Below are 20906 nucleotides of genomic sequence, written 5' to 3' on the forward strand. Positions count from 1 at the left end.
AATTAAACATACTGTCTCCCTTCTTTCCTTCCCTACCCAAATACAAAGGAATCCACGAGCCAGTGTGTTCTCACCTGAATGACATCAAACAAGTTGGTGAGGGGCTCCCAGCAAGGAAGACCTAGTCCAGGGAGGGGCCCCACTCCCTTACCAGGTTGGCTAACATTAAGGAAATAAAGCAACGCTGTCCCCCAATGTGTGTCTTCCTAGAAGTGCCAAGGCCCCAAAAGGGAAAAGTTACACAAGAAATTGTCACTGGGATGCAGTCTACCATACACTCCTAGAATAATACTACTACTGATTAATAATGATATAAAATTATCTTCATATAGTACTAGCCACTATACTAAGAAATACACACACATATACACACATATATTTTATGCTATCTCTAAAATAAGCTGAGGCTGGCAGTAATGGCGGGGGCCCAAGGACACCCCTGGTAATGGTGATGCTGCAATCTGGACTCAGATCTGATTCCCAAACTTCTTACCCATTCCACTTCATCAGGCTGCCGCCCTCCCCTGGGAAGGAGGTCCCAGATGGCTGGCTGTGCACGTGTGTCTGTGTGTGCCTGTGAACACAGGCCTTCAGGGCTTGCCGTGATCACACCTGGGAAGACCAAAACCATCCGGGACGATGAGGACTAACGAGTCAAGCAATGAACACACACACCGTTTATTATATGTAGTCCAATACTTTTGTTTCTTTTAATTCATACTGTACTTCCATGGCTCTAGCTACTTTACATTAAGATTTGACCGGGAAGCCTTGTTTGCCTCTAGGTACACTAGCAGTTAAGTTTTTAGACCTTGCGCACAGCGCCAGGCAAAGTACAGTTATAGCTCCAAATACAGATGGCCAGACAACTCAACTGCAATCAACCTGTGTTCGTTCCCATATAGGGCCCAGGGCAGGGGCTGGGGACGCTCGCTCTGCCTCACCCCACCCCCACCCCCATGTCAGGATTCTCCAGGGGCCGCAGTGGCCTCGGACCCATCCCTCCCCACCTTGGAGTCTAGGTTGAGTCGGGGGGAAAGCACCATGGGTTTGGGAAGATGACCTGGTCCATGCAGAGAGTGGTCTGGCCCTAGAGTGCAGGAGAGAGAAATGTGGGGAGCCACACACTGTTGCTGGCAAAAATGCTTGCTTTTACTATAATGCCATCTCAGTGCGCGGCACCCAAGCCCAGGGCCCACTCCCCACACGCAGCCAGCTGTCTTGCCTGGAGCAGAGGCCACCATTTTTTGCTTCTGCAGTGTCTCATCGTGTTGAGAGAAGCAAGGAGGGCCAAGGGGCAGAGGTGACAATGTTCTTTAATGCCTTCACATGTCGGGTACATCGTCTGGCATCAACTCCTCTTGGCAGGCAAGGTGCTTCTCGCCAGCAGCCAAGGCTCCAGTCCAGGCTTCCAGGCCTGCTGAGGACCTCAAGTCGCAACAGGAAACGATGGCCCAGACCCCTGAGCTTCCCCCGGAACGCCGAAACAGGGAGCTGGCTGGGTCCGTCACAGCCACGGGCTGGAGCAGGAGTGAGGTAACAAGGTGGGCAGAGAGGTGGAGAGGCGGGGGCAGCTCTCCACACCGTGGGCAAATTCCTGCTCCACATCAGGCAAGCAGGGCCGTTAAAAGATGGCCTTCCAGAAGGTGCCCTTCTCGGACCCAGAAACGCATCTTCTGGAAGAAAACCTAGAGGTGGAGGGGAGCGGGGCCAGCCTGCTGGAAGCTGGGGGCTGAGGGTCGAGGATGTTAAGTGGCGGATGGGATGAGTGTCCCACAGCCTAGAGACGAAGGTCGGAGGAGGGGAGAGTCAGGAAGAGAGGTTCTCAGGCTTCCTACTGGCGTGGGCAGGTGGAGTCGGGGTGCCCTACCACCTGGGGGAAGAGAGGAGAGTGCTATTTCTCCTGGGGGCCCCTAGGGAGGAAGGGCTGGCCTTGGCTGCCCTGAAGAGCTAAAGACGCAGCACGGTGTGGCGCAGAAAAGATTCTTCTGAGACCACACAGTCCGGAAAGATTCTCTCCCTAATCCTTCCTCCAAGATCTCACCCTAGACATGCTGCCTGCAAACGGATGGACACGGTCAAGCTTGGGTCACAGACAGGGCAATGGAGAGAATCCACTTCTACCAAAGCATTCCTCTCGCGCCTTCTTGGTCCTCCCCCATCCTCGTGATCCCAAGTTCTTGGTGTCAGAGCGCTAAGGCAACCCAAGGATTTTAGCCAAAGCTTCACACTTAATCCAAACCCCAAGAAAGCTGGAGACAAAAGAGAGGTGGGAGAAGCAGGGGTGACTTCTCTCCACCGTCTGCTCTAGCGAGGAGGAGGGAGGACGGACAGACGGATGGAAGGCTTCACAGCCCAGGGACGGAAGATGAGCTTAATCCAAGGCGGTGTCCTCCTTGCCACCGAACTCCTCTTCCCAGCTTAGAGAAAGTCCAAAAGGACCCTTCCCCAAGTACGACTAGGCCAACAAAGGGAGAAACACCCTCCTAGGTTAACACCGAGCAATGCAGCAAGCTTCATCTTTCTCCCTCTCCGCCCCCCCACGCCCGCCTCTCACTGGACCTCCCTGCCCCTCCTAGCGCGTAAACAAGATTTAACTACCCTGGATTTCCTGGGAACCCAGACCCTGCCCTACCACTCATCTAAACTCCAGGGAGGCTCTAGTCCAGAAGGCTTGTCCTCTCCTGGCAGGGCACCTTCCAAGTTTGAGAAAGCCCAGCCTCGCCAGTCTCTGACCCAGCTTCCAAGATCATGTCAAAGCTAGAATCCACCTTAGGGACAGTCTAGCTCAAGCCCCTCCTGTTACAGATGAGGTTCCAGAGGCTCAGAGACCGGGGCTGTGTGTGTGGGGGGGTGTGACCTGCCCAACAGCAGAGCCAGGACTCAGGCCCAGGTCCCCTGAACCCCTCAGCTCACTGCCCTTCCAGAGAGCTCTAAATTGCTGATCTTACTGTCCTGGAACGTTATCTCTTTGTCCCAGGGAGGGGGATGGGGGAAAGGAGAGAGTTACAGACATGACTGGCCTCTCCAACACCAGTCCCGTCAATTCCCGCCCAGTCAGCAGGAGTAGAGTGCAGACCCGCTGCTGTTCTCACCTGTCTAGAAACGGCAAAATCTTTGAAACTGAGTGCAAGCTCTCAAATGTCTCACCACATGAATCCTCGCAGAAAGACTCCTACACCACCGAGTTCTTACGTGAAAAAAAACAAACAACAACAACGAAACCAAAACCAAAAAATGCCCCGGCTGGAAGAAATAACATAAGAAATGGTGGTTTTAATGCTCCTTTACAAGCCAGGGCTGCCAGCCATGAGTTACAATGTTATTTATGTGTTTCACTCCCAGACGGAGCTGCTAGGGCAGAGGCCCCTTCTCTTTGACAGGTTCCTGAATAAAGGGGAAAAGCTTTTGTTTGGGAGTGAACACAGCTGTTGGTTTTCTCCTGGTTTGAAAATCAAAAAATTACTAGACTAGAAAGCTCCACAAAGGAGCAGGCCAAGAGATGCTCCCCACGTGCACACAGTGTCTCCCGGGTTCAAAACCCAGAAATCAAGAGGCCTCCTTGGACATCCCTCCCTGTCACCTACTCCTCCCTGAGAGGGGCCCGAGAGGTGAAGCAAAAGCCGAACGATCCCGCACAGCCAGGCCCGCTATACCACTTTATTCCCAGCAAAGAGTCCTTTTAAAGTCATCCCAACGGTCCCAATATGGTACCTTTAATAATTGAATAATTTAAATAAATAATTATGTATGAATAAATTAGAGAATTTATCATTTGTCCTTTCCTTTCAAAAGTTTCGGGGAAGAATAATTTTGACTTCTGGCTACTCCAACCGGAAAATTCCTAGCAGCCTGCACTGTTTCTTCTTCTTTGGCTCAGGGCCCATGAACCCTGACCCTCACCAGGGTCTCCCATTCAAAGTCCCGGACAGGGACAGAAATGATCTTGAGCCGCTGGCCTGTGGGCATATGCACACTTCACAAGGATCACATGCAACTCCATTTGCTCATATCTCCTTTTCTTAAGAAGGGATATCAACGATTCTAGATGACCATTATGGAATCATCCATCATCTCATCCTACTCCCCGTGGGGGGGGATGGCCTGGCTGTGTATCTTTCTGCCTTCTCATCCTGCCCTTAGGGCAACAATGAGGCCCTCTTCTCAGACAGACTGAAGAGTCAAAAACTTTCTTTAATCGCTAAAGTGGGATGCTCAGGCCAGTCCAAGAGAATACAACATGCTCTTCTCTGGGGCTAGATCAGTAAGCAAATCTACCTTTCTTTCCTCTGCCCCTTCCACCAAGAGGTCCACTAGAACAAGCAATCTGGAAGCGCTCTCCTTGCCAAATTGGTATAATGCTGATCAAGAATCTCTACAAGCTCTGCCTGGGGCTGGCAGGATTCCTTGGGTCATCACAGGGAGAGAGAGTAGTTAGTGTGTGAAGGTTGGTAAGCATGCCCAGACGGGCCATCAGTTCTGTGAGCCAACCCCCAAAAGGCCCTAGATGACTCACTTTCCTAACCCATGGTCTTCTTTCTACTCCTTAGTGATCGCATACCTCTCCGGGGCCAGAGGCCAGAGAAGGCGCTGGTTGCTTCCTCTGCCAGAACTTCCACTCCCAACTCTCAGGAACAGGGTTTGGAATGGCCCTCTGTGGGGTAGACTCGATCTGGCTTTTTCCTGCCCAAACCTATGCCCCTTGGCCAAATCCATTCCCTCCAAGGCTTAGGTCTTCTTTCATGTGCAAAGTGTCTCAGACGGTCGTCTCCCTTGACTAAGCTGGTTCCTCGCTGAGAGGAAATGAGGCTGGCCGCCAAAGACTGCTTGGATATAGGTGCTCGAGACTCATAGTAGTTCTGTGGTTAGACCCTACAATTCTTACATGGCTAGTGCATTCACTCTCTCAAACCCTGGAGGCCCTAGAACACACCCTGATTCATCCTAGAAATCAAATGACAGCTCAAAGGGAAGGGGTTAGAGCCACAGACCTGACCTGCTTACAATCGCTAAAAGAGGTTTAACAAGATCAAAAATGCTCCCCCACCCTGACGAATAAACAATGTGCTCTTAGGGCACAGAGGAAAAATAGGGCTTTAGGCACTAAAAAGTGACACTTCACCCAGATCCAGCCTGGGAAAAGACCAGAGAGAAGGGGGCGGGGGAGGGTGGGAAAGTAAGAAATCCCCAGCCCTTATTGGGTCCACACCCCACGCAGGGTAGAGGAAGGTAGAGGGGGCGATGGAGGAGAATGCCCTTGAGAACACAAGCCCTCAGGAGCCTGTGGCTACAAAGCCCAAACCCTCCAGAGCAGCCTCCCCAGCTGCCCCGCGGTCCTCTGCGCCTGACTCGCGGTGCGCGGTCCACATACAGGGGGCGGCCTCATATGGGAGAGTTTAGCTTGCGCCCTGCTTTTGATGCTTCCTTGTTCCCAAGAGAACACTTGGGGAAGTGTTGGGTAGGGAAAAAAAAGATTCTCGTTTATTTTGGAAACAAATCAAAAGGGGATTAGGGAATGAAGCACCTTAAGCAATGCCCCCTTGAGACTTCTTTTCACGACCCCAGGGTCTTCACAGGCATAACTTTGGCTCCACATCTCCCTTCTCAGAGGCAAGAATGGCCAGCGAGGGAAAGGGTGGGGACGAGAGGGTGGGGAGGAGGAGGATCAGGGGAGGTGGGTGCTGAGAGGCGGTCCCTGCCCTCCTCGGCCCCTCCGCTGGCCAGCACAGGGGGCGGGCCCGCTCCTTCTCCCTGGTACATAGGCATTATCTCTTTTTAAAATCTGTATATAATATATATATTTATATTCTCTCTATTTATACACATATATTTATACGGTCTATGTACATGTATTGCACAGGCCTCCTGCAGCTGCCCCTGATCCTGCCTTGTCAGTGATAGCGGTTCCTCTTCTCTTCGCTTTCTGAAGTGTAGTCACGGGCCCTGATGCCGTTCTGAAGATTGATGAGTGAGTCCTTCATCTGTAAGACAGGGAAGGCCACCCCAGCCCGGGTTTGTGCCCTCAGTGGGCTTCTCCATTCAGCAGCACCCACCCCACCCACATATGGCAGGTCCCCCGCCAGGCCAGGGAGCTAAAGGCAGCAGGCTCCTGAAACAAGGGTGGTTCTCAAGGGACGCAGTCTCAGGCTGAAGGGGGACAGCCGATCGAGCACTGGGAACACCTGGGGTAAGTAAGGGGTGCTGCGTCTCAATGATCTGTGGTCCTTGTTTCACTGAATTAAGAATTCTCTCGAAGGTTCCATTGCTATCAGGACCCACGTCCGATGCCACTGATTGGTCTTCTACTCACTCAGCTTGCTTTCCCAGTGATCCTGAATACACTGTCCCCCTCTCTTGGTACCTTTGCCACACTGTTCCCCCAGCTCGGGCTCTTCTGTCTTGCCCATTCAACCTCACCCATCTACTATCAAGGCCCAGAACAAATCCAAACTTTCTCTGGCTCACAGCCATCTCTCTCTCTCTCCTGGCCTTTCATGGACCCCTCACTAGGGCTCTGCACTGCAGTCATCTTTAACGGCTTTGTTTCAGCTGTGTTGGGACTGCACTCTCTTATCCTTACCTTATACACCCCAGGTGCCAAGCAGAAAACTGAGTAGGCTCCTAGCTGTACCCATATCACTGAATTAACTGAATCTTAACCAAATTTCTTAACCTTCTTTAAGAAACAGATACATCCCTCATCACGGGATGGCGTTTACATGGGGCGATTCCAGCGGTAGAATCCTACCCTGGTTCTAGGTAAGCTGCCTCGTTAACACAGGACGGTTAACAGTTCACAGTAAACAGTTATGGATTTTGAGAACCTCTGATCTCTCGGCCTAATCCGTCACTTTCTTCTCTTTAGTTCTTTGATATCAGGAGGGATGAGGGGCCCACTAATGTTCTTTTAAAGGGGACAGAACGATGGGAACTCCCTGGCGGTCCAGTGGTTAGGACTACGGCGCTTTCACTGGCAGGACCTGGGTTCAATCCTTGGTCGGGGAACTAAGGTCCCACAGGCCGCTCAGCGTGGCACGCCCCCCCCCACCCCCAACCCCCCAAAAAGGGGGAAAAGAAAAACGAAAAACAAAATCAAGGGAACGGAACGAGACACCAAGCTTAATGCTTGTAGAGTCGAGCCTACGAGGCTACAGGTCTGCCTGCCCCAAGCTCCTTCTGAAGGAGACCCACCCTGAATAGAATTCCACAGCTGGAGGGGGACCGGGTCATCCAGTCCAACTGCCCCCCGCCTTTAATTCATAAGTCCCTCACCCCACATCATCGCATCCCCCTCGGAGCACTTTCAGTCCTTCAAAGTAGCCCATTCCATTGCAGGACTGCTCTACCCATAAGGAGTGTGCTTTTCGCCGATGACTCAAAAATGCGATTCCCTATAACTTCTGGCCCTCGTTCAGTCCCCTGGAGGTTCACAAGCAGTCTAACCCTTCTTCTAGATGTCAGACCCCAACGTCTGAAGACTGTCCTGTGCTGCTCACCCACCCGTCTGCCCTGCTCCTGAGCACATCTTTACTTCTATCAAGCCTTCCTGATAGGCCAGAGCTTCCAAACTCCTTGCTGCGTTGTCTGCCCTCCTTTGGTTAAAAGAAAAATGCCCTCCTTAAACGTGGCTCCAATGTTATGCGTGATAACTCTAAACCCATTAAACTGGATCATGATAGCTGCATTAAAATTCTCTCTCCTTAATTTAGAGCTAAGAAACCAAACCATGAAGGGGAAATAAAGTTGAATATTAATGAGTGCCTCCCATGGGCCATCAGATCAAATGTGACAGCAATTTCACGAAGCAATGATTATAATTCCAATTTTAGAAATGAAGGAACCGAAGGTCCCTAATACTAAATCCCTTGCTTGAGGTCACAAAACTAGTCAGTGGCAAGATTAGGATTCCACCTCAGTCTGATAAAATGAAGCTAACTATTGACTTTGCCCCAGAACGACTTTCTTAAATAGACGCATCTAGTTTTTCAGAAAGAAAACTGTACCAGGAAGAAGACGTTATGCAAAGGAGACACAGTACCAGCCTTCTTCCCAGACTCTCAGCACAGCCCCTGAGGAGGGGCCACGGCCTGGGGGCCTGGGCGTTGGGTGTTGTGTGCGTGTTTTGAGGGCAGGAGGTGGGGGAGGGGAGCACGCGTCAGAAGGAATTAGAAAGACATGCCCTCTGGGAAGATAAATCTCTGCAGAAAGGGGGTTATCTCTTTCAAGGCCTGTCCGATGGCTATGGGTTACCAAGAAGAAAAATTAGCTCTCCTTCCATCTAACCTACAGTTTTCCTACTGCAAATCCAGTGTGTTATTTCACTGATATAATTTTGGGGAATACACGGGTGTCTCCCACAGCTCACTCAAGGGTGGCTTTAAAATGAGAACAACGGATGGCCTGGGGGAAGAACGAATGGGAGGAGGGCATCTGGTGGACGGTGATGGAGATGGCGCTCTCCTCAGAGCACAGGGCAGAAGTCCCATCTCCATAAGACCAGGGCAAGGAGGGACGGTGGGGGCATCTCACCTGGTCAAGAAGCATCACCGAGGATTTGATGATCTCCCTCCATTTTTGGAGCTCGGTATCGTGGTACTTTTGCTGGGACTCTAAGAGCTGGGCCCACTCTGTCTGAGACTGGGGTAACCTGTGGGGTAGAAGAAGGGGTACCCCAGCAGCTGGAGTTATGGCCCGTCGACTGTCCTATGCGCCCAGACCCCTAAAGGACAGAGAGCCACATCAGAGTGCTCTGTCCTTTGCTCAGTGCCCTGGTTCCCCTGTGCCCCAAATCGGAAGCAGCCTGAAACTACAGGGACAGTTTTCAGAGACTGACTAGGCACTCATCCCAAAGGGTTATCCCCCCGCCAAGGGCAGCAGGGCCGTCCCAAGGAGACTGGGAAGCAGGAGCCGGGACACAGCCCAGCCGGGCTGGGCTGAAGGTGGGACCAAGCGGGAGAGGCCAGGATTACCTTTCCTGGAGCCTCAGACCCTGCCAGGCAGTGAGGGTCTGGGTGGTATATTCCAACATCCAGAGTTTGTAGAAGAGCATCATGTTAAGGATGACCAGCAGCACCAGACTAAGAAGGAGACAAGGGGGAAAGCAAGAGCCATGAGATGGAATCTGGGAGAGCACCCTCCCTCTCAGAGCGAGGGACTCCCCCACCCCAGCGGCCACTGTCCTTGACCACTGGGTCACCTGAAGCATCGCAGCGAGTGATTAAGTGAGCCGGAGGGATGCAGCAAGGGGAGGGGGTAAGGGGGGAAAGAGAGAGAGAAGCAGTGTCATCTGGAGGGGCCAGGAAAGGGCCGTGGAGAGGTGTGTGGGGTGAACGCAACAGAAAGGAAGAGACATACAAGTCACCCAGAACCTGGGTACTGGGGAAAGCGAGGTAAGATGGAGAGGAAAAGAGATGATGGGGTAAAAGAAGCAATCATAGAGCCAGCGCCTGAAACAGATCCCAGTGGGAGCAAGGAAGAAAAACAGGGAGGAGGCAGAGGTTAGAAACAGGCTCGTGCGGGGAAGGGGAAAGCCTGCTCAACCCGAGGCAGAGAGAAAGTGAGCGTCCATGACAAAGAAATGCCAGCAGCAGAGACACAGCAGGACGGGGACATCTAGCAGGAAGGAAGGGGGTGGCAGGGAGCAACTGTAAACAGACTCTTGGCACTTCAAGGGTGATCAGTCGAACAAGCTTCCTCCTACAAACCCAAACCGGGGGAGGAATTCCAGTGGGATTCCCAGCTCTGCCCCTGATATGCCTCCCAGATGTTAGCACAATTGCCCGAGAGCTGCCATCTCCTCCGTGCACTTGCCACAGCCCTGCACGGGGCACGAGGACCAGCTGAGGCTTCTCAGGGATGGGCTGGAACTGTCAGCGAGGTGGCAGGAAAACCAGGGGCCGGAGGACCCAGTGGGGAATGATGAAGAGTCACTGAGGCCTGTGGGAATTCTCTTCTCTTGGCCTCGGTGGCCTAAAGATCATCATTTTATAACAGAGGTTCATGGGATGGAGAGATGAAAGCTCTGGGAGAGAGAGGACGCAGACACACAGAACTGGGTACAAAGCCTGGCTCACTGCTTAAACATCTCAACTTTCAATCAAGTTTCCTAGCTTCGATGAAAGCCAGTTCCTTCAACAGGACAATAATACCTACCCTGCTGAGGTTGTTATGTGCATGGAAGGAATGTATGTGAGGCCCTCCACAAGCAGCAGTTATTTTCATTAAAGGAGGAAGGACAGACACACAGGAAAAAGAATGACAAAAATGGGAAGATAAAACAAATAGATGGAAAAAAGACCAACAAAGAAAGAAAACCTGTACTACACCTCTGACCTTTCAGAGTGTGTGCTGCATGTGGTGTGTCGTGTGTGTGGTGTGTGTTACTGTGTTTCTCACCTGGGCTTCCAGCACTATGGAAGGCGGCATTCCTTAAAGCAGCAGCTGCAAATCCCTGGGGGCTACTCGGCTGTGTTCTCGGGGCTCTCCTGAGCTTTCCACGAGAACTTCTAAATGTTGTATTGGATTTCAATGATACCACCTTGAATTGCATCAGTACACCTGGACCACCTGAATGCCACTTCCTCAGAGCGTGCTGCCCACAATCTCAGTACTTGCGTTTGGGTTTGTGTTTACAATCCTGTCTGTGCTCAGTGGAGGTCAAGGGACACCCCGGCCCGCTTCCCGAGTGAAGGCTTGGGGGTGGTCTAAACAGAGAAGGGGTAGGAGGCTGGGGTCACCACAGGGCAGGATTATGGCAGCCGGGGCCCCCAAGACGCAGGGCAACCTGCACCGTACCAGAAGGTTCCACTCACAGGCTGGGAGCAGACCCACCGCCTGGACCTTCTAGGGTTCAATGACGAGGCCTAATTATCCTAAACTAACAAAGCGCCAACGTTTGTTAATATGCTATAAAATCTACTCAGGCCGCTGGCCTTCTCTACTAAATAATGACAAAACACAGAGAGAGCTTAAACAGAACTAACCCAAGGTTAGAATTTTCTGTTGACCAAAACCAACATCAGAGATTTAGTTTTAACGATGGCATGAATCACATTAAAATGATGCTGCTAAACATGAATTCTACTGGTTTCACAGTTGTCCTTGTATCTAATTTTGTAAAAATATGTTGGCTTCTTAAGCCATAGTCAGAAGACTTTTGCATCTACTTTTATGTTACATATTCAGGTAAGGTTAGCAAAAGAGCCCCGCCTCGTGACCATCAGAGGCCCCTCTCCCTACGTGGTCCCCAGGTCTGCCCTCAGCGCATTTCCTTTCTCACGTTCCACACTCTCCTCCCACGATCATCTCACTCCCACCGTGGCTTTAACGCTACCGACAATTAAATCTGCAACTGCAGCCTAAACTTCCCTCCTAAGCTCCAGGTCCACATCAAGAAATATCTATCTCTCACATCCGCCTGAACAATCTATGGCAGCTCAGACATCAGGAACTGACAGCATCTTCTGTGACAACTTTCCTCTAAGTTCCAGGTTTCTGTCCACGACACAACCATCTACAGGCATGCAGATCAGGAAGGCCTCTTCCTTCGCTACATAACAAGCTGTAACGAGCCTTCACCTTCTGGGCCCTCTCAGCCCCAGGAGGCCCTCATCTCAGTGTGACAGCCCCTCCCGCCGAGATCACTGCCGTTTACTCCCGTTGGCCCCCACTGCCTCCAGTCCGTTCTTTTTTTTTTTTTTTTTTTTTTGCGGTACGCGGGCCTCTCACACTGTTGTGGCCTCTCCCGTTGCAAAGCGCAGGCTCCGGACGCGCAGGCTCAGAGGCCATGGCTCACGGGCCCAGCCGCTCCGCGGCATGTGGGATCTTCCCGGACTGGGGCACGAACCCGTGTCCCCTGCATCGGCAGGCGGACTCTCAACCACTGTGCCACCAGGGAAGCCCTCCAGTCCGTTCTTGTCTAGCTCACGCGCCATACTGCCATCCGAGTGATTTTTTTTTTTTTTTTTAAGTGTAAATCCAACCATGTCAGTCCAGGGCTTCCTTCCCAGATTCCTGTGGGCAGAGCTGTGCCCCTGCTTCTGCAATCCTGAAAAATGCTTTAGTGAAGGTATGAAGGGCTGGGGGTGGGGTGGGAGTCACAGAAGCAGGACAGAGCTACGCACAGTCTGATGCCTGGTGCACACCTGGTAGAGCCAGCGTCTGGGCAGCTCCTGAGCACCCCACAAGCTGTGCCGCCACGTCTCACGGCACAGCCCAGGCAGGAAGGGCCGGGCAGTCAGGCAGTGGGCCCAGCCAAGCGGGGGAGCTGTCTGTACTTAGCTGTCCAAGCTGTTCCTGCTCAAGGTTTACAAAAGTCCTGAGCAGGCTCTGGGCTCACACTTCAGAAAGCTGTGTCTTCCCATCTTACACCCTCATGTTTTTCAACGAACTTGCTCCCTGGCCCAGCATCTTTCTGTGCAAGTTACTGAGCCCACAGCTTTACAGCATTATGGCAGTGATTATACATTGCTTATATTAAAATAAGCATACACTTTTCCCGGACTCTAGTCATCGACTGTGTCTGGCCACCCTGCCAAAGTGTGGGCCCCGTAAGTGCACAGTCCCGACGCCAGCACAGAGCAGACACCCAGAACTTCTGTCACAAACAAATGAACGGGCTCCTAAAATGCTCTGTGGCATCTCTATGTTAGCATTTATTCAACAGTGTAGCAACTGTGAATTTCCTGTCTGTTTGACCCACTTGAAATTGAGCTCCTGAAGGGTATGGATGCTGCATGCAGCATTTTCTTCTGAATCCTGAAGGCCTAGCATACAGCAAGTGCTGAGTAAAACAGAGAGAAAGCAGCAAAGCGGCAAGGAAGGACAGATAGAGCAACCGATCTGGAGAGGGACTAGAGGAGAAAGCAAAAACCAGGGCAGCAGCGAGGGTGTTTGGATGCCTGAGGAAGACAGACGGGGAGGAGGTGGCAGGCGAGAAAGGAAGGTGGCCGGGGCAGGGCGGGGGAGGAGAGCCGGAGTCCCTTACACACAGCTGATAACCAGCAGTAGCTTGGACACACTCTGCAGGTGGAAACCATTGGGGCTGTCCTCGGGGATGTGCCGTGTCTGCGTGGAACCTGCGGGGAGAAGGAAAGAGGCCATCACCACGTGGCCCGCCAGTCCACCAACGAGCGACGTGATGCTGGTCACGCACAGAACTGCCCGTGACGCTGTCGCGGCAACGACGTGAGACATGGACCCGGCCCTCAGGGAAGGGAAGCTCCTCGAGGGCAAGCGGGACAGGAGAGTGACCGAACAAATGAGAAAGTCACCTGACCTCTGTAGCTAGGACATGCAGATGCAGGGCAAAGCGACCTGCAGCCGTGGAAGGGAAACAGCACTGGGCTGGGACCAGAGACAGCTTTCAGCCCTGGCTTTATCCATAACTGGCCATGTGCCGCTGAGCAAGTCATGTAATCCACTGAGGGTCAGTTTATTCGAATGCAAAGTTAGCCAGGAGTCCTGTATGTGAAACTCATGAACAACATGGGAGTGCTCTGGCTGAAGCCAGGGGAGGGACAAGGAAGGCTGGCACCCTCCTCCTCCTCCTCCCCTGCCCCATCCAAATCTGATGGACGTACGGGGAAGTGCAGAGCACAGCCTGAAAATCCCTTGCTGCATGTTTCCGCGACTGAGCAAAGACAGGAGGCTGTGAATGGCTGCATGGGAGGAGGGAGCCCCACTGCCTGGCAGGGGGCCAAGGAGGGGGCTGCCTTGCACTCCCTGACCTTTGTGTCATGCGGTAACCCTGGGGCCTGAGCTTCGGCTTCTCCCTGGGGCATGTCCCAAGAGCTCGGAAGCTGCAGGCTTGAGCCGAGGCATGCAGGGAGCCACGGAGCTCAGGGAACATGGAGGCAGAAACCCAAAGGCAACTTCTGTTCAGCAGAGCACACAGGGGGGTTCAGCAGGGGCCGAGGAGCTTAAGGGCAACGGGAAATGGTAGAGCATCCGGAGCCTCAGATTTAATGAGTCGTGAGCCAATCACACACAGTCCACCCCAGGCTGCAAAATGAGCACGGCTGTGTGCCTGGCGTGGGCACACAGCTCCCGCCCACAGCCCGGAGCCACGCCTCCCCGGCCCCCACCCGCGCACACCTGCCACGTGCTTGATCCTGTGGCCCACATCTTCATCGGTGGGTGTGGTCACGGGGCTCATCGCCTCTTCCAGGTGGGGCACCCGCAGGTGGGCGTGGGGACGCTTCCTCCTCCGCACCGACGGGGGCTTACTGGCCTTCTCCTTGGGAGACTGTCTGTGCAGCTCAGCCAGGTAGGTGCTCTCCGTTTTGGTCAGCTCGCTCTCTGTCAGGGTCAAAAGGTAGGGGCAGATGGCCACATCAGAGGACATCTGCCCCTACCTCCAACCCAGCACACTGGCCTCCAGAAGCAGCTGTCTACTCCTAGCCGAACCTTCTCTAAGGGGACCATTTTCCCCTACTGTACTCTGGGATGTTGCCTGGGAGGGCGGGGGTCCCTCAGGGATGCCCAGGAGCCCAGGAAATACTCCTGGGACCCAGCCCAGCCCAAAGCCCTCTCTGGGTCGTTCAACGGTGTGTAGAGACAAAGGATCCCAACATGCGCCCTCACGTATGCAATCTGGGGCACGTCACGTTTCCCAACGGACGTCTTCACGGGCTACTTCCTTCTCATAACAGAATCACCACCAGTGTGCCTGGATCTCAGGCTCATTTTGGGGGCGGGGGTCATGGATCCCTTCACGATGACGATCTCATAAAGGTTACAGTCAGAGTCTCCTGAACGTGCACACGTTCACATACGTGCTGAACTTTGTATCCGTTTCTGGGGCAGACTCAGGGGCCCCGTGAAGCCCGCTCACTGCCCCCGTCTCTCCCCGCGCCCCACGCCTCTCACTCCCTGAATGGCGACAGCAGAATGGTTCACCCAGCACCAGTGACGCCGCTCACCCAAGTGGCGGAAGTAGTCCTCCAGCCCGCTCCAGAAGTTCTTCTCGATGAACGTTTTCACCAGCCCCCAGGGCTGTTTCCGATAGCGCAGCTCTGTAGAGACCCTGAGAAACAAGCCACAGACAAGATCAGCCATTTGCTGGGCGGACCTTCCTCTGCTGGGAAAAGGAAACTTCAGGTTTAAGGCCGAAGCAGCTTCACATCGGGGCTGCCCTTTACAAGTTAAAAAAGCCCCGTCACATCCACGTCACCTGATCTCCTTGGCCGCCCCTTGAGGTAGGTGAAGCTAGGGGACTGACCCTCTTTTCACAGAAGAGGAAACTGAGTCTTAGAATTTGTAAGCGACCAAAGGCCGACGAGAAGGGCTCGGACTCCACGACGCCACTTGGCCTCATCCCCGGAGGGCTCCGGGTGGCGGGCAGCCTGCCGGCCCGGGGCCCTTCTCTCCTCCTCCAGAGACTTCTAGCCCAGGGCGGGCTCTCGGGCTTCGCGGCTTCCACCTTTAAGAGCTTCATCAGCTCCTGGCCTGGCCCCTGCCTCTGCACCCTCCCGGGACCTCGCCAGCTCCCGCTCTGTCCCCAGCACGCCCCGCGCCGGGGGCGCCTCCGCTGTCCCGGCCCTGCAGCATCGCCGCCTCCTGCTCTGCGGCCACGCTGCTCTGCCTCTCCGGAAGATGCACTTTCACCGGTTCCTAGATGCTCCCCGCTTACGCTCCCCACGTTCAAGGCGCCCTGCTCTGCCCTCGGCAGGAAGAAGGGACCTCGCCCCCAGCCCCGGCCCGACGGGTGTGTGTCCACGGCCACGTCGCCCCCACCCAGCAACTCTTCCCTGGATTGAAGGTGGGCACCTCTCTGTAAAGGTCTGTCTGGGGTCAACCAACTACCTCTGCGTGAGCTGGACAGAAAGGACATCCAATTGGAAGACCCTCCAAGGAAGCTGGGAGCAAGGAACACAGATGCTGCAGGGGAGGGACAGGGGGGCAGCGGGGAGAAGAGAGAAGGGAGGGGGCGGGGGAGGGACGAGGAGTTGCTCAGAGAGAAGCACGAAACCAAAAAAAAATGTTTCAAAGATGAGAAAGCTTCGTCCCTTGTCAAGATGTGGGTATTCAGATCTTCCCGATTCCCCAGAGACCTCTCGCAGCCTTTCACCAAACTCCTATTTTATTTGAACGTGAGTGAATTTCTGCTCCGTATAACCAGAAGAACGGGGTCTAAGGTCCAGGTACACGATCGGTTATTTTCTAATGGGTGTGTGTCTTGGCTTTTCAGTCAGACTACAAGCTTCGTAGAATGTTAGGGTCTAAATTTCTTCCTTCCTTGAAGGCACGTCACAGTGCCCAGGACAGGACTCGACCCACAAACGGCATCTAACTAATCATTCAATCAACCTTTTCTGACTCTGCTGTGTGCAGGCCCTGTGCCGGGTGCGGGGAATACAGTGGTGTGTGGACTGGGACTCCTGCTGGCCAGGATGGCCGGAGCTGCCACCATCAGGGAGACACGTGCGCGGGAACTCGCACTACGCCCAGCACCCAGCAGGGTGGGAAGGGCAGAGATTTGCTTTTCTAAGACCTGGGTTTCAGCACTTTTGACTCTTGGAAAAGTTACTTCACTTGTATGACCCTCAGCTTTCTTATCTGAAAAGTGAGGATAAACCCACCTCCTTGGGTTACTCTAAAGAATCCAGTTCTTGGAGGTGAAGTACCTGCACAGTATTTTATAAACTGCAGACAACCACTAAAAAGCAGTGGTTGTGCAAGTTTTACTAAAGAGACACACAGAGGGGTAAAGGGAACACGTGGTGGAGAGAAGCATGAACCGTCAGGACGGGCAGGGGTGGGGTCTCGGAGGCTCCGGAGAGAAGACAGAATAAAGCCTGAGGCAGCAGCTGGTACACCCAGCCTCCCCCTCCTCCCCAGGAGCACATCCACGCTTTCTGCTGCAAGCTCCCCGAGGTGCACAAGGAACTTGCTCCGCACCCGCTCGGCCGTAGAGACAGCACCTGAGTCGACTCTTGTTCCGGGCCACGCGGGTGAGAGTGTAGCGGTTGATGGTGTAGAAGTAGTCATGATAGGGCACGTCGTGCGTGAGGACCTCGGCGTCGACCACATAGCACTCGCTCTCCTGGCTCGCCTTGTACATGGTCTGTGGGGAGGAAAGGGTCATGGGACGAGGCTGATGAGAAGCAAGACGGGAAAAGCACCTCCTTCCCAATCTCCCCAGCCCACCCCCAACTTCTGAACGGGGACCCAGAACCACGGGAACTGGCAGCATCTAAGCATGTCAGATGCCGCCGTTTCAGGGCTAAACAACACTGTCACCCAGACACTCCTTCCTGACGTCTCTCCTGAATCCTCCACGACAGAACAGAGGCTTTTCCAGCCCGCTCTTACTGGCCTCTGCCCGGGGCTCACCTGCGTCTCCCTGACAGTGGCAGTTTTGGGAGCCAGAGGGTTTGTAAGTGTGATGGTGTAAAGAATCACTCGGCTCTGGTTTCCATTGTCTTCCTTCTTCCACGGATGGAAGATGATATCTGAGGGGAGAGAGGAGCCGTGGGATGAGGGAGAGAGAGAGGCGTGCCATCCCCACATCTGAACGTCCCCTCCAGTGACCTTCTCTTGACTGTACTGACTGCCAACTGGCCCCCAAAAGGAAGCCAACGGGAGCCTGAGGGCCGGGGGAGGAGGGTGAGAGGAGGGGGCGTCAAAGCAGAAAGAAGCTCATTGTAGCACGGCCGAAATCCTACACAGGGCTCCAGAATGCTGATTGTTCTGGGGCTCGGGCAGGAGGTCCTGGGGCCACCTACGGGGGAGCTGGCAACACTGGAGTTACTGTGATGAGGGCCTGGGATCCTTGGGACCAAGTCCTCTGCTCCGAGGCACGACCTCCCCGTGCCCTCGGCTCGCCCCTCCTCCTGGCAGAGGGCTTCACCGATGCCCAAGGGCTCTTCCACAGACTCGGACCCTGAGCAGCCCTGCCGGTCCCTGCGGTGCGGCCGAGCAGGGGCAAGGAGCACACAGGTGCAAAGCATCAACTCTGAGAGCTTGAGGTCTGAATCCCAGCCGGGCCCCTTCCTATTAGCTGCATGACCTTGGGCGTCTAATAATGGTCTGAGTTTCAGCATCCTCGCTGGTACCGTGGGGATCACAATCCTAGCACACAGGGCAGACTGGAGGACTGAATGAGACAGTGTAATGTGCCTGGTGGACAGCAGGTGCCGACAGGACGTGGCGGCTGCTACTCTCTACTAGACGGTGAGCCCTGGCGGATCCTGTTCGCCGCCGAGCCTTTGGGGCCCGGCACCGAGGGCCTGGGCACCGCGGGCGAGCGTACAGCCGCGGTGGCGTGGGGAGGAGTAGCCGGCAGGGCCCCGAGGAGCTCCGGCACCGCCTGAGGCCAGAGAAGGGGCGCCCCGGGCCATCAGGCGGCCTGGAAAAGGAGGGCGCTTGGGAGGAGAGGAAAGGAGAGTGGACAGAGAGGGAAGGGGTGGGAGGCACCAGCCCCGGGAGGGACGGACCTGAGAAGCGTCGCTGCTCCATGAAGCCCCGCTGGAAGGGCGAGTCGGTGAACAGGAGGTCGTACAGCTTGTCCACGCTGAAGTTGAAGACTTCATTCACGTACTGCCGGCCGCTCAGGTCCTCGTAGAAGGCCTGGACCTCCCCTGCAGAGAGGATGAGGAGGGAGACAGGGAAGGTGAGGGACACCCCTGGGACACCCCCCAGAGCGCTTATGTCTCCGTGGCTAATGTGGGAACGGCCACCAAGGCTCAAAGGAGGCCGCGGAGTGGGGCAGCGGGGCCCTGGCCTCCGCCGTTCGTGGCTTTGCATCGGTCGGCCTCCTTCCTCAGCGGGCATGCACGCTACGGACTCTAGCTTTACAAAGAGTTTGGGAGTGTGCCATTTGCCTTTACACTCTCAAGCCTTCCTAATTAAAGTGATCTTAGACCAAAGTTTAAATAAATGACTACTTCCTGGGCTTGCCAGAACCCAGAGGCTCAGTTATCAAGAGTCTGTAAGTTAAACCACAATTGACAGCAAATGCCATCGCAACCCATGGCACTGGTGTGTCCAGGGACGCTGATGAATCTGTTTTTACAAAAGCTTCTGAGGCTGGTCTGGTCTGCAGGGCCGTGATCTCCGCGCAAGGTCTGCTCTCCTTCCGTGAGGCAGCCTATACCCCCTTCAAAAAATTTCATTTTCTACAGGAGAGAGTTTCTGAGTACAGGTGAGTTGCTCAAACCCCAGCATTCCTCTTGAGCCCTCGGCACCCCACAGGCCCTAATTACTGCACCTGCAGGGGCTGTTATCTGATCTCAAGAAGAACGCTGCCATTTCTGGCATCCCTGTGGCCCTGAGGAGGCCAGAGAGGAATTCACGAGCACCCTGGAGGGTCTGCGCCCAGGACTGTGCAGGATCAGGACTGCGGAGCACAGCTCGGGGGACACTCAACTCTCAGTTTACATGACGGCACCCCGGTTCTTAGGCAGTGCCCACCGGCGCAGTCCTTTGCACTGGCCCTGCACCCTAGATGGCAGTGAGAAAACCCCTACGGGTGACTCACAGGAGGCCGTCCACAGATGGGTAAGTGAGCACTGTCTGCACAGCCTCGCAAGTCAGAACCCACCACCAACTCAAAGGAGGTGAGCCCTCAGCCATACTCGTGAACCCTGAGGATCTGGCCCCTCGCCCTGGAATGTCAGAGGCAGCGTGTTCCCGAGGGAGGGCTAGACGCCAGCCCTACGCAGGAGGGAAGTAAGAAGCTACCCACTTAGAAGTATGAGAGAGAAGGGCAGTCTCCTCAGTCTGTCTGCCCAGGCGACGGTCTAGGTCCGAGATCCCCATGCTGGAGCCACCAAAGCAAGTGTCTATTAAAATGTGTTTCCAGGGCCAGCTGACCGGCACTTTGCTTGTGGCGTATATGCGCAAACACTGTGAGGGGCAGAGCTGCAGGGCACGCCGGTGCCAACAGGGGGCACATGGAGTGACACTCTAAAGCAATCATACTCCAAGAAAGATGTTTAAAAAAAAAACTGGAAAAAAAAAATAAAAAGAAAAAGACAAATATGAAACGACAAGGATACTACGGTGAGTGCCTGAAAAAAGGGATGTTTGCTAATAACAAGCGCACCTTTTTTAAAAGAGCTGTTTTACCCACCCACCCTTCCGCCAGGAACCCAGACTGACTCCAGTCTCCACATGGGAACATCCGTTAAGCCTTCAAAATGTTTGGAGACAGGAAGTGCCATTCTGCCCCCACTGTCGGACGCCCACCTTCATCGTGGGTGTCGGAAGAGTCACTGAGCTCGGTGGGGATGTCCTCGTTGTCGTTGAAGTCTAGCGAAGGGGAGTTCACGGGCGCGATGATCTCAATCTTCTCCCCGATGATGCTGTCGATGGCGAGCTCCTTCTCCAGGGACCCGTCGCCCTCCAGCACCTCCTCCTCCAGCGGCAGGCCGTCAAACTGGGGTGGGGACAGAGCGGTCAGCCTGGTCTGCTCTCCAAGAGGAAGTCAGAGAGCTGGCCGCGGGAGCCCGCACGTTCAGAGCGCAGCTGCTCAGGGGCTGGGCTGTGGGGGTCAGGGGTCTGCCCAGCTCTGCCGGGGAGGACAGGACACAGCACAGGGCCCTGCCCTTCTCCTGACACCAAGCCCCACACGTGGGCAGAGCCAGCTCCATAGTCCAGCTCCTCTCCTGGGGCCAGGCCTCCACCGTCCTGTAACAACGTGGGCCTGCCTCCAACTAGTGCCCTGTTTTCTGAGAGGCTCAAAAGACTTCCTAAGCAGTTTTCGATTCATTCTCCCATTAGCCCTGGGAGGGAATGGGTACAACTCTTTACATTTTAAAGTCAACCTCAGAGACAGAAAATGGAGACTAGGCATCAAATGGATGATGCTTTCATTCTAAGGCCAAGTGGTCTGACCCCCAAGCCACTGGGATACAAGGCTCCCTTTTCTGGGAACCCTTTCTTCTACCTGCCAGCTCACACCC

At 54.3% G+C, this 20906-nt stretch overlaps 1 protein-coding gene across 2 annotated transcripts in view; it reads right to left on the reverse strand.

Moving 5' to 3' along the window:
* Positions 1–603: 603 nt before the first annotated feature.
* Positions 604–20906, reverse strand: part of GRAMD1B (GRAM domain containing 1B) — a 185893-nt gene continuing 165590 nt past the window's right edge. Inside the window, exons 11-20 of one of the 2 annotated variants that reach the window (XM_028501105.2) lie at positions 20191–20380; positions 18438–18581; positions 17335–17453; positions 16923–17065; positions 14922–15025; positions 14095–14298; positions 12986–13076; positions 8970–9077; positions 8530–8647; positions 604–5981 (exon numbers count right to left, since the gene is read on the reverse strand). In XM_028501105.2, the coding sequence (XP_028356906.1) occupies positions 5892–5981; positions 8530–8647; positions 8970–9077; positions 12986–13076; positions 14095–14298; positions 14922–15025; positions 16923–17065; positions 17335–17453; positions 18438–18581; positions 20191–20380 (1311 nt within the window). In that variant the 3' untranslated portion in view covers positions 604–5891. Of the gene's footprint in view, positions 5982–8529; positions 8648–8969; positions 9078–12985; positions 13077–14094; positions 14299–14921; positions 15026–16922; positions 17066–17334; positions 17454–18437; positions 18582–20190; positions 20381–20906 lie in introns of those variants that run through there. The other variant, XM_055091452.1, reaches the window with a different exon arrangement.

The sequence above is a fragment of the Physeter macrocephalus genome, chromosome 16 (genome assembly GCF_002837175.3).
Source record: "Physeter macrocephalus isolate SW-GA chromosome 16, ASM283717v5, whole genome shotgun sequence".
In the NCBI taxonomy this organism is placed as follows: domain Eukaryota; kingdom Metazoa; phylum Chordata; class Mammalia; order Artiodactyla; family Physeteridae; genus Physeter; species Physeter macrocephalus.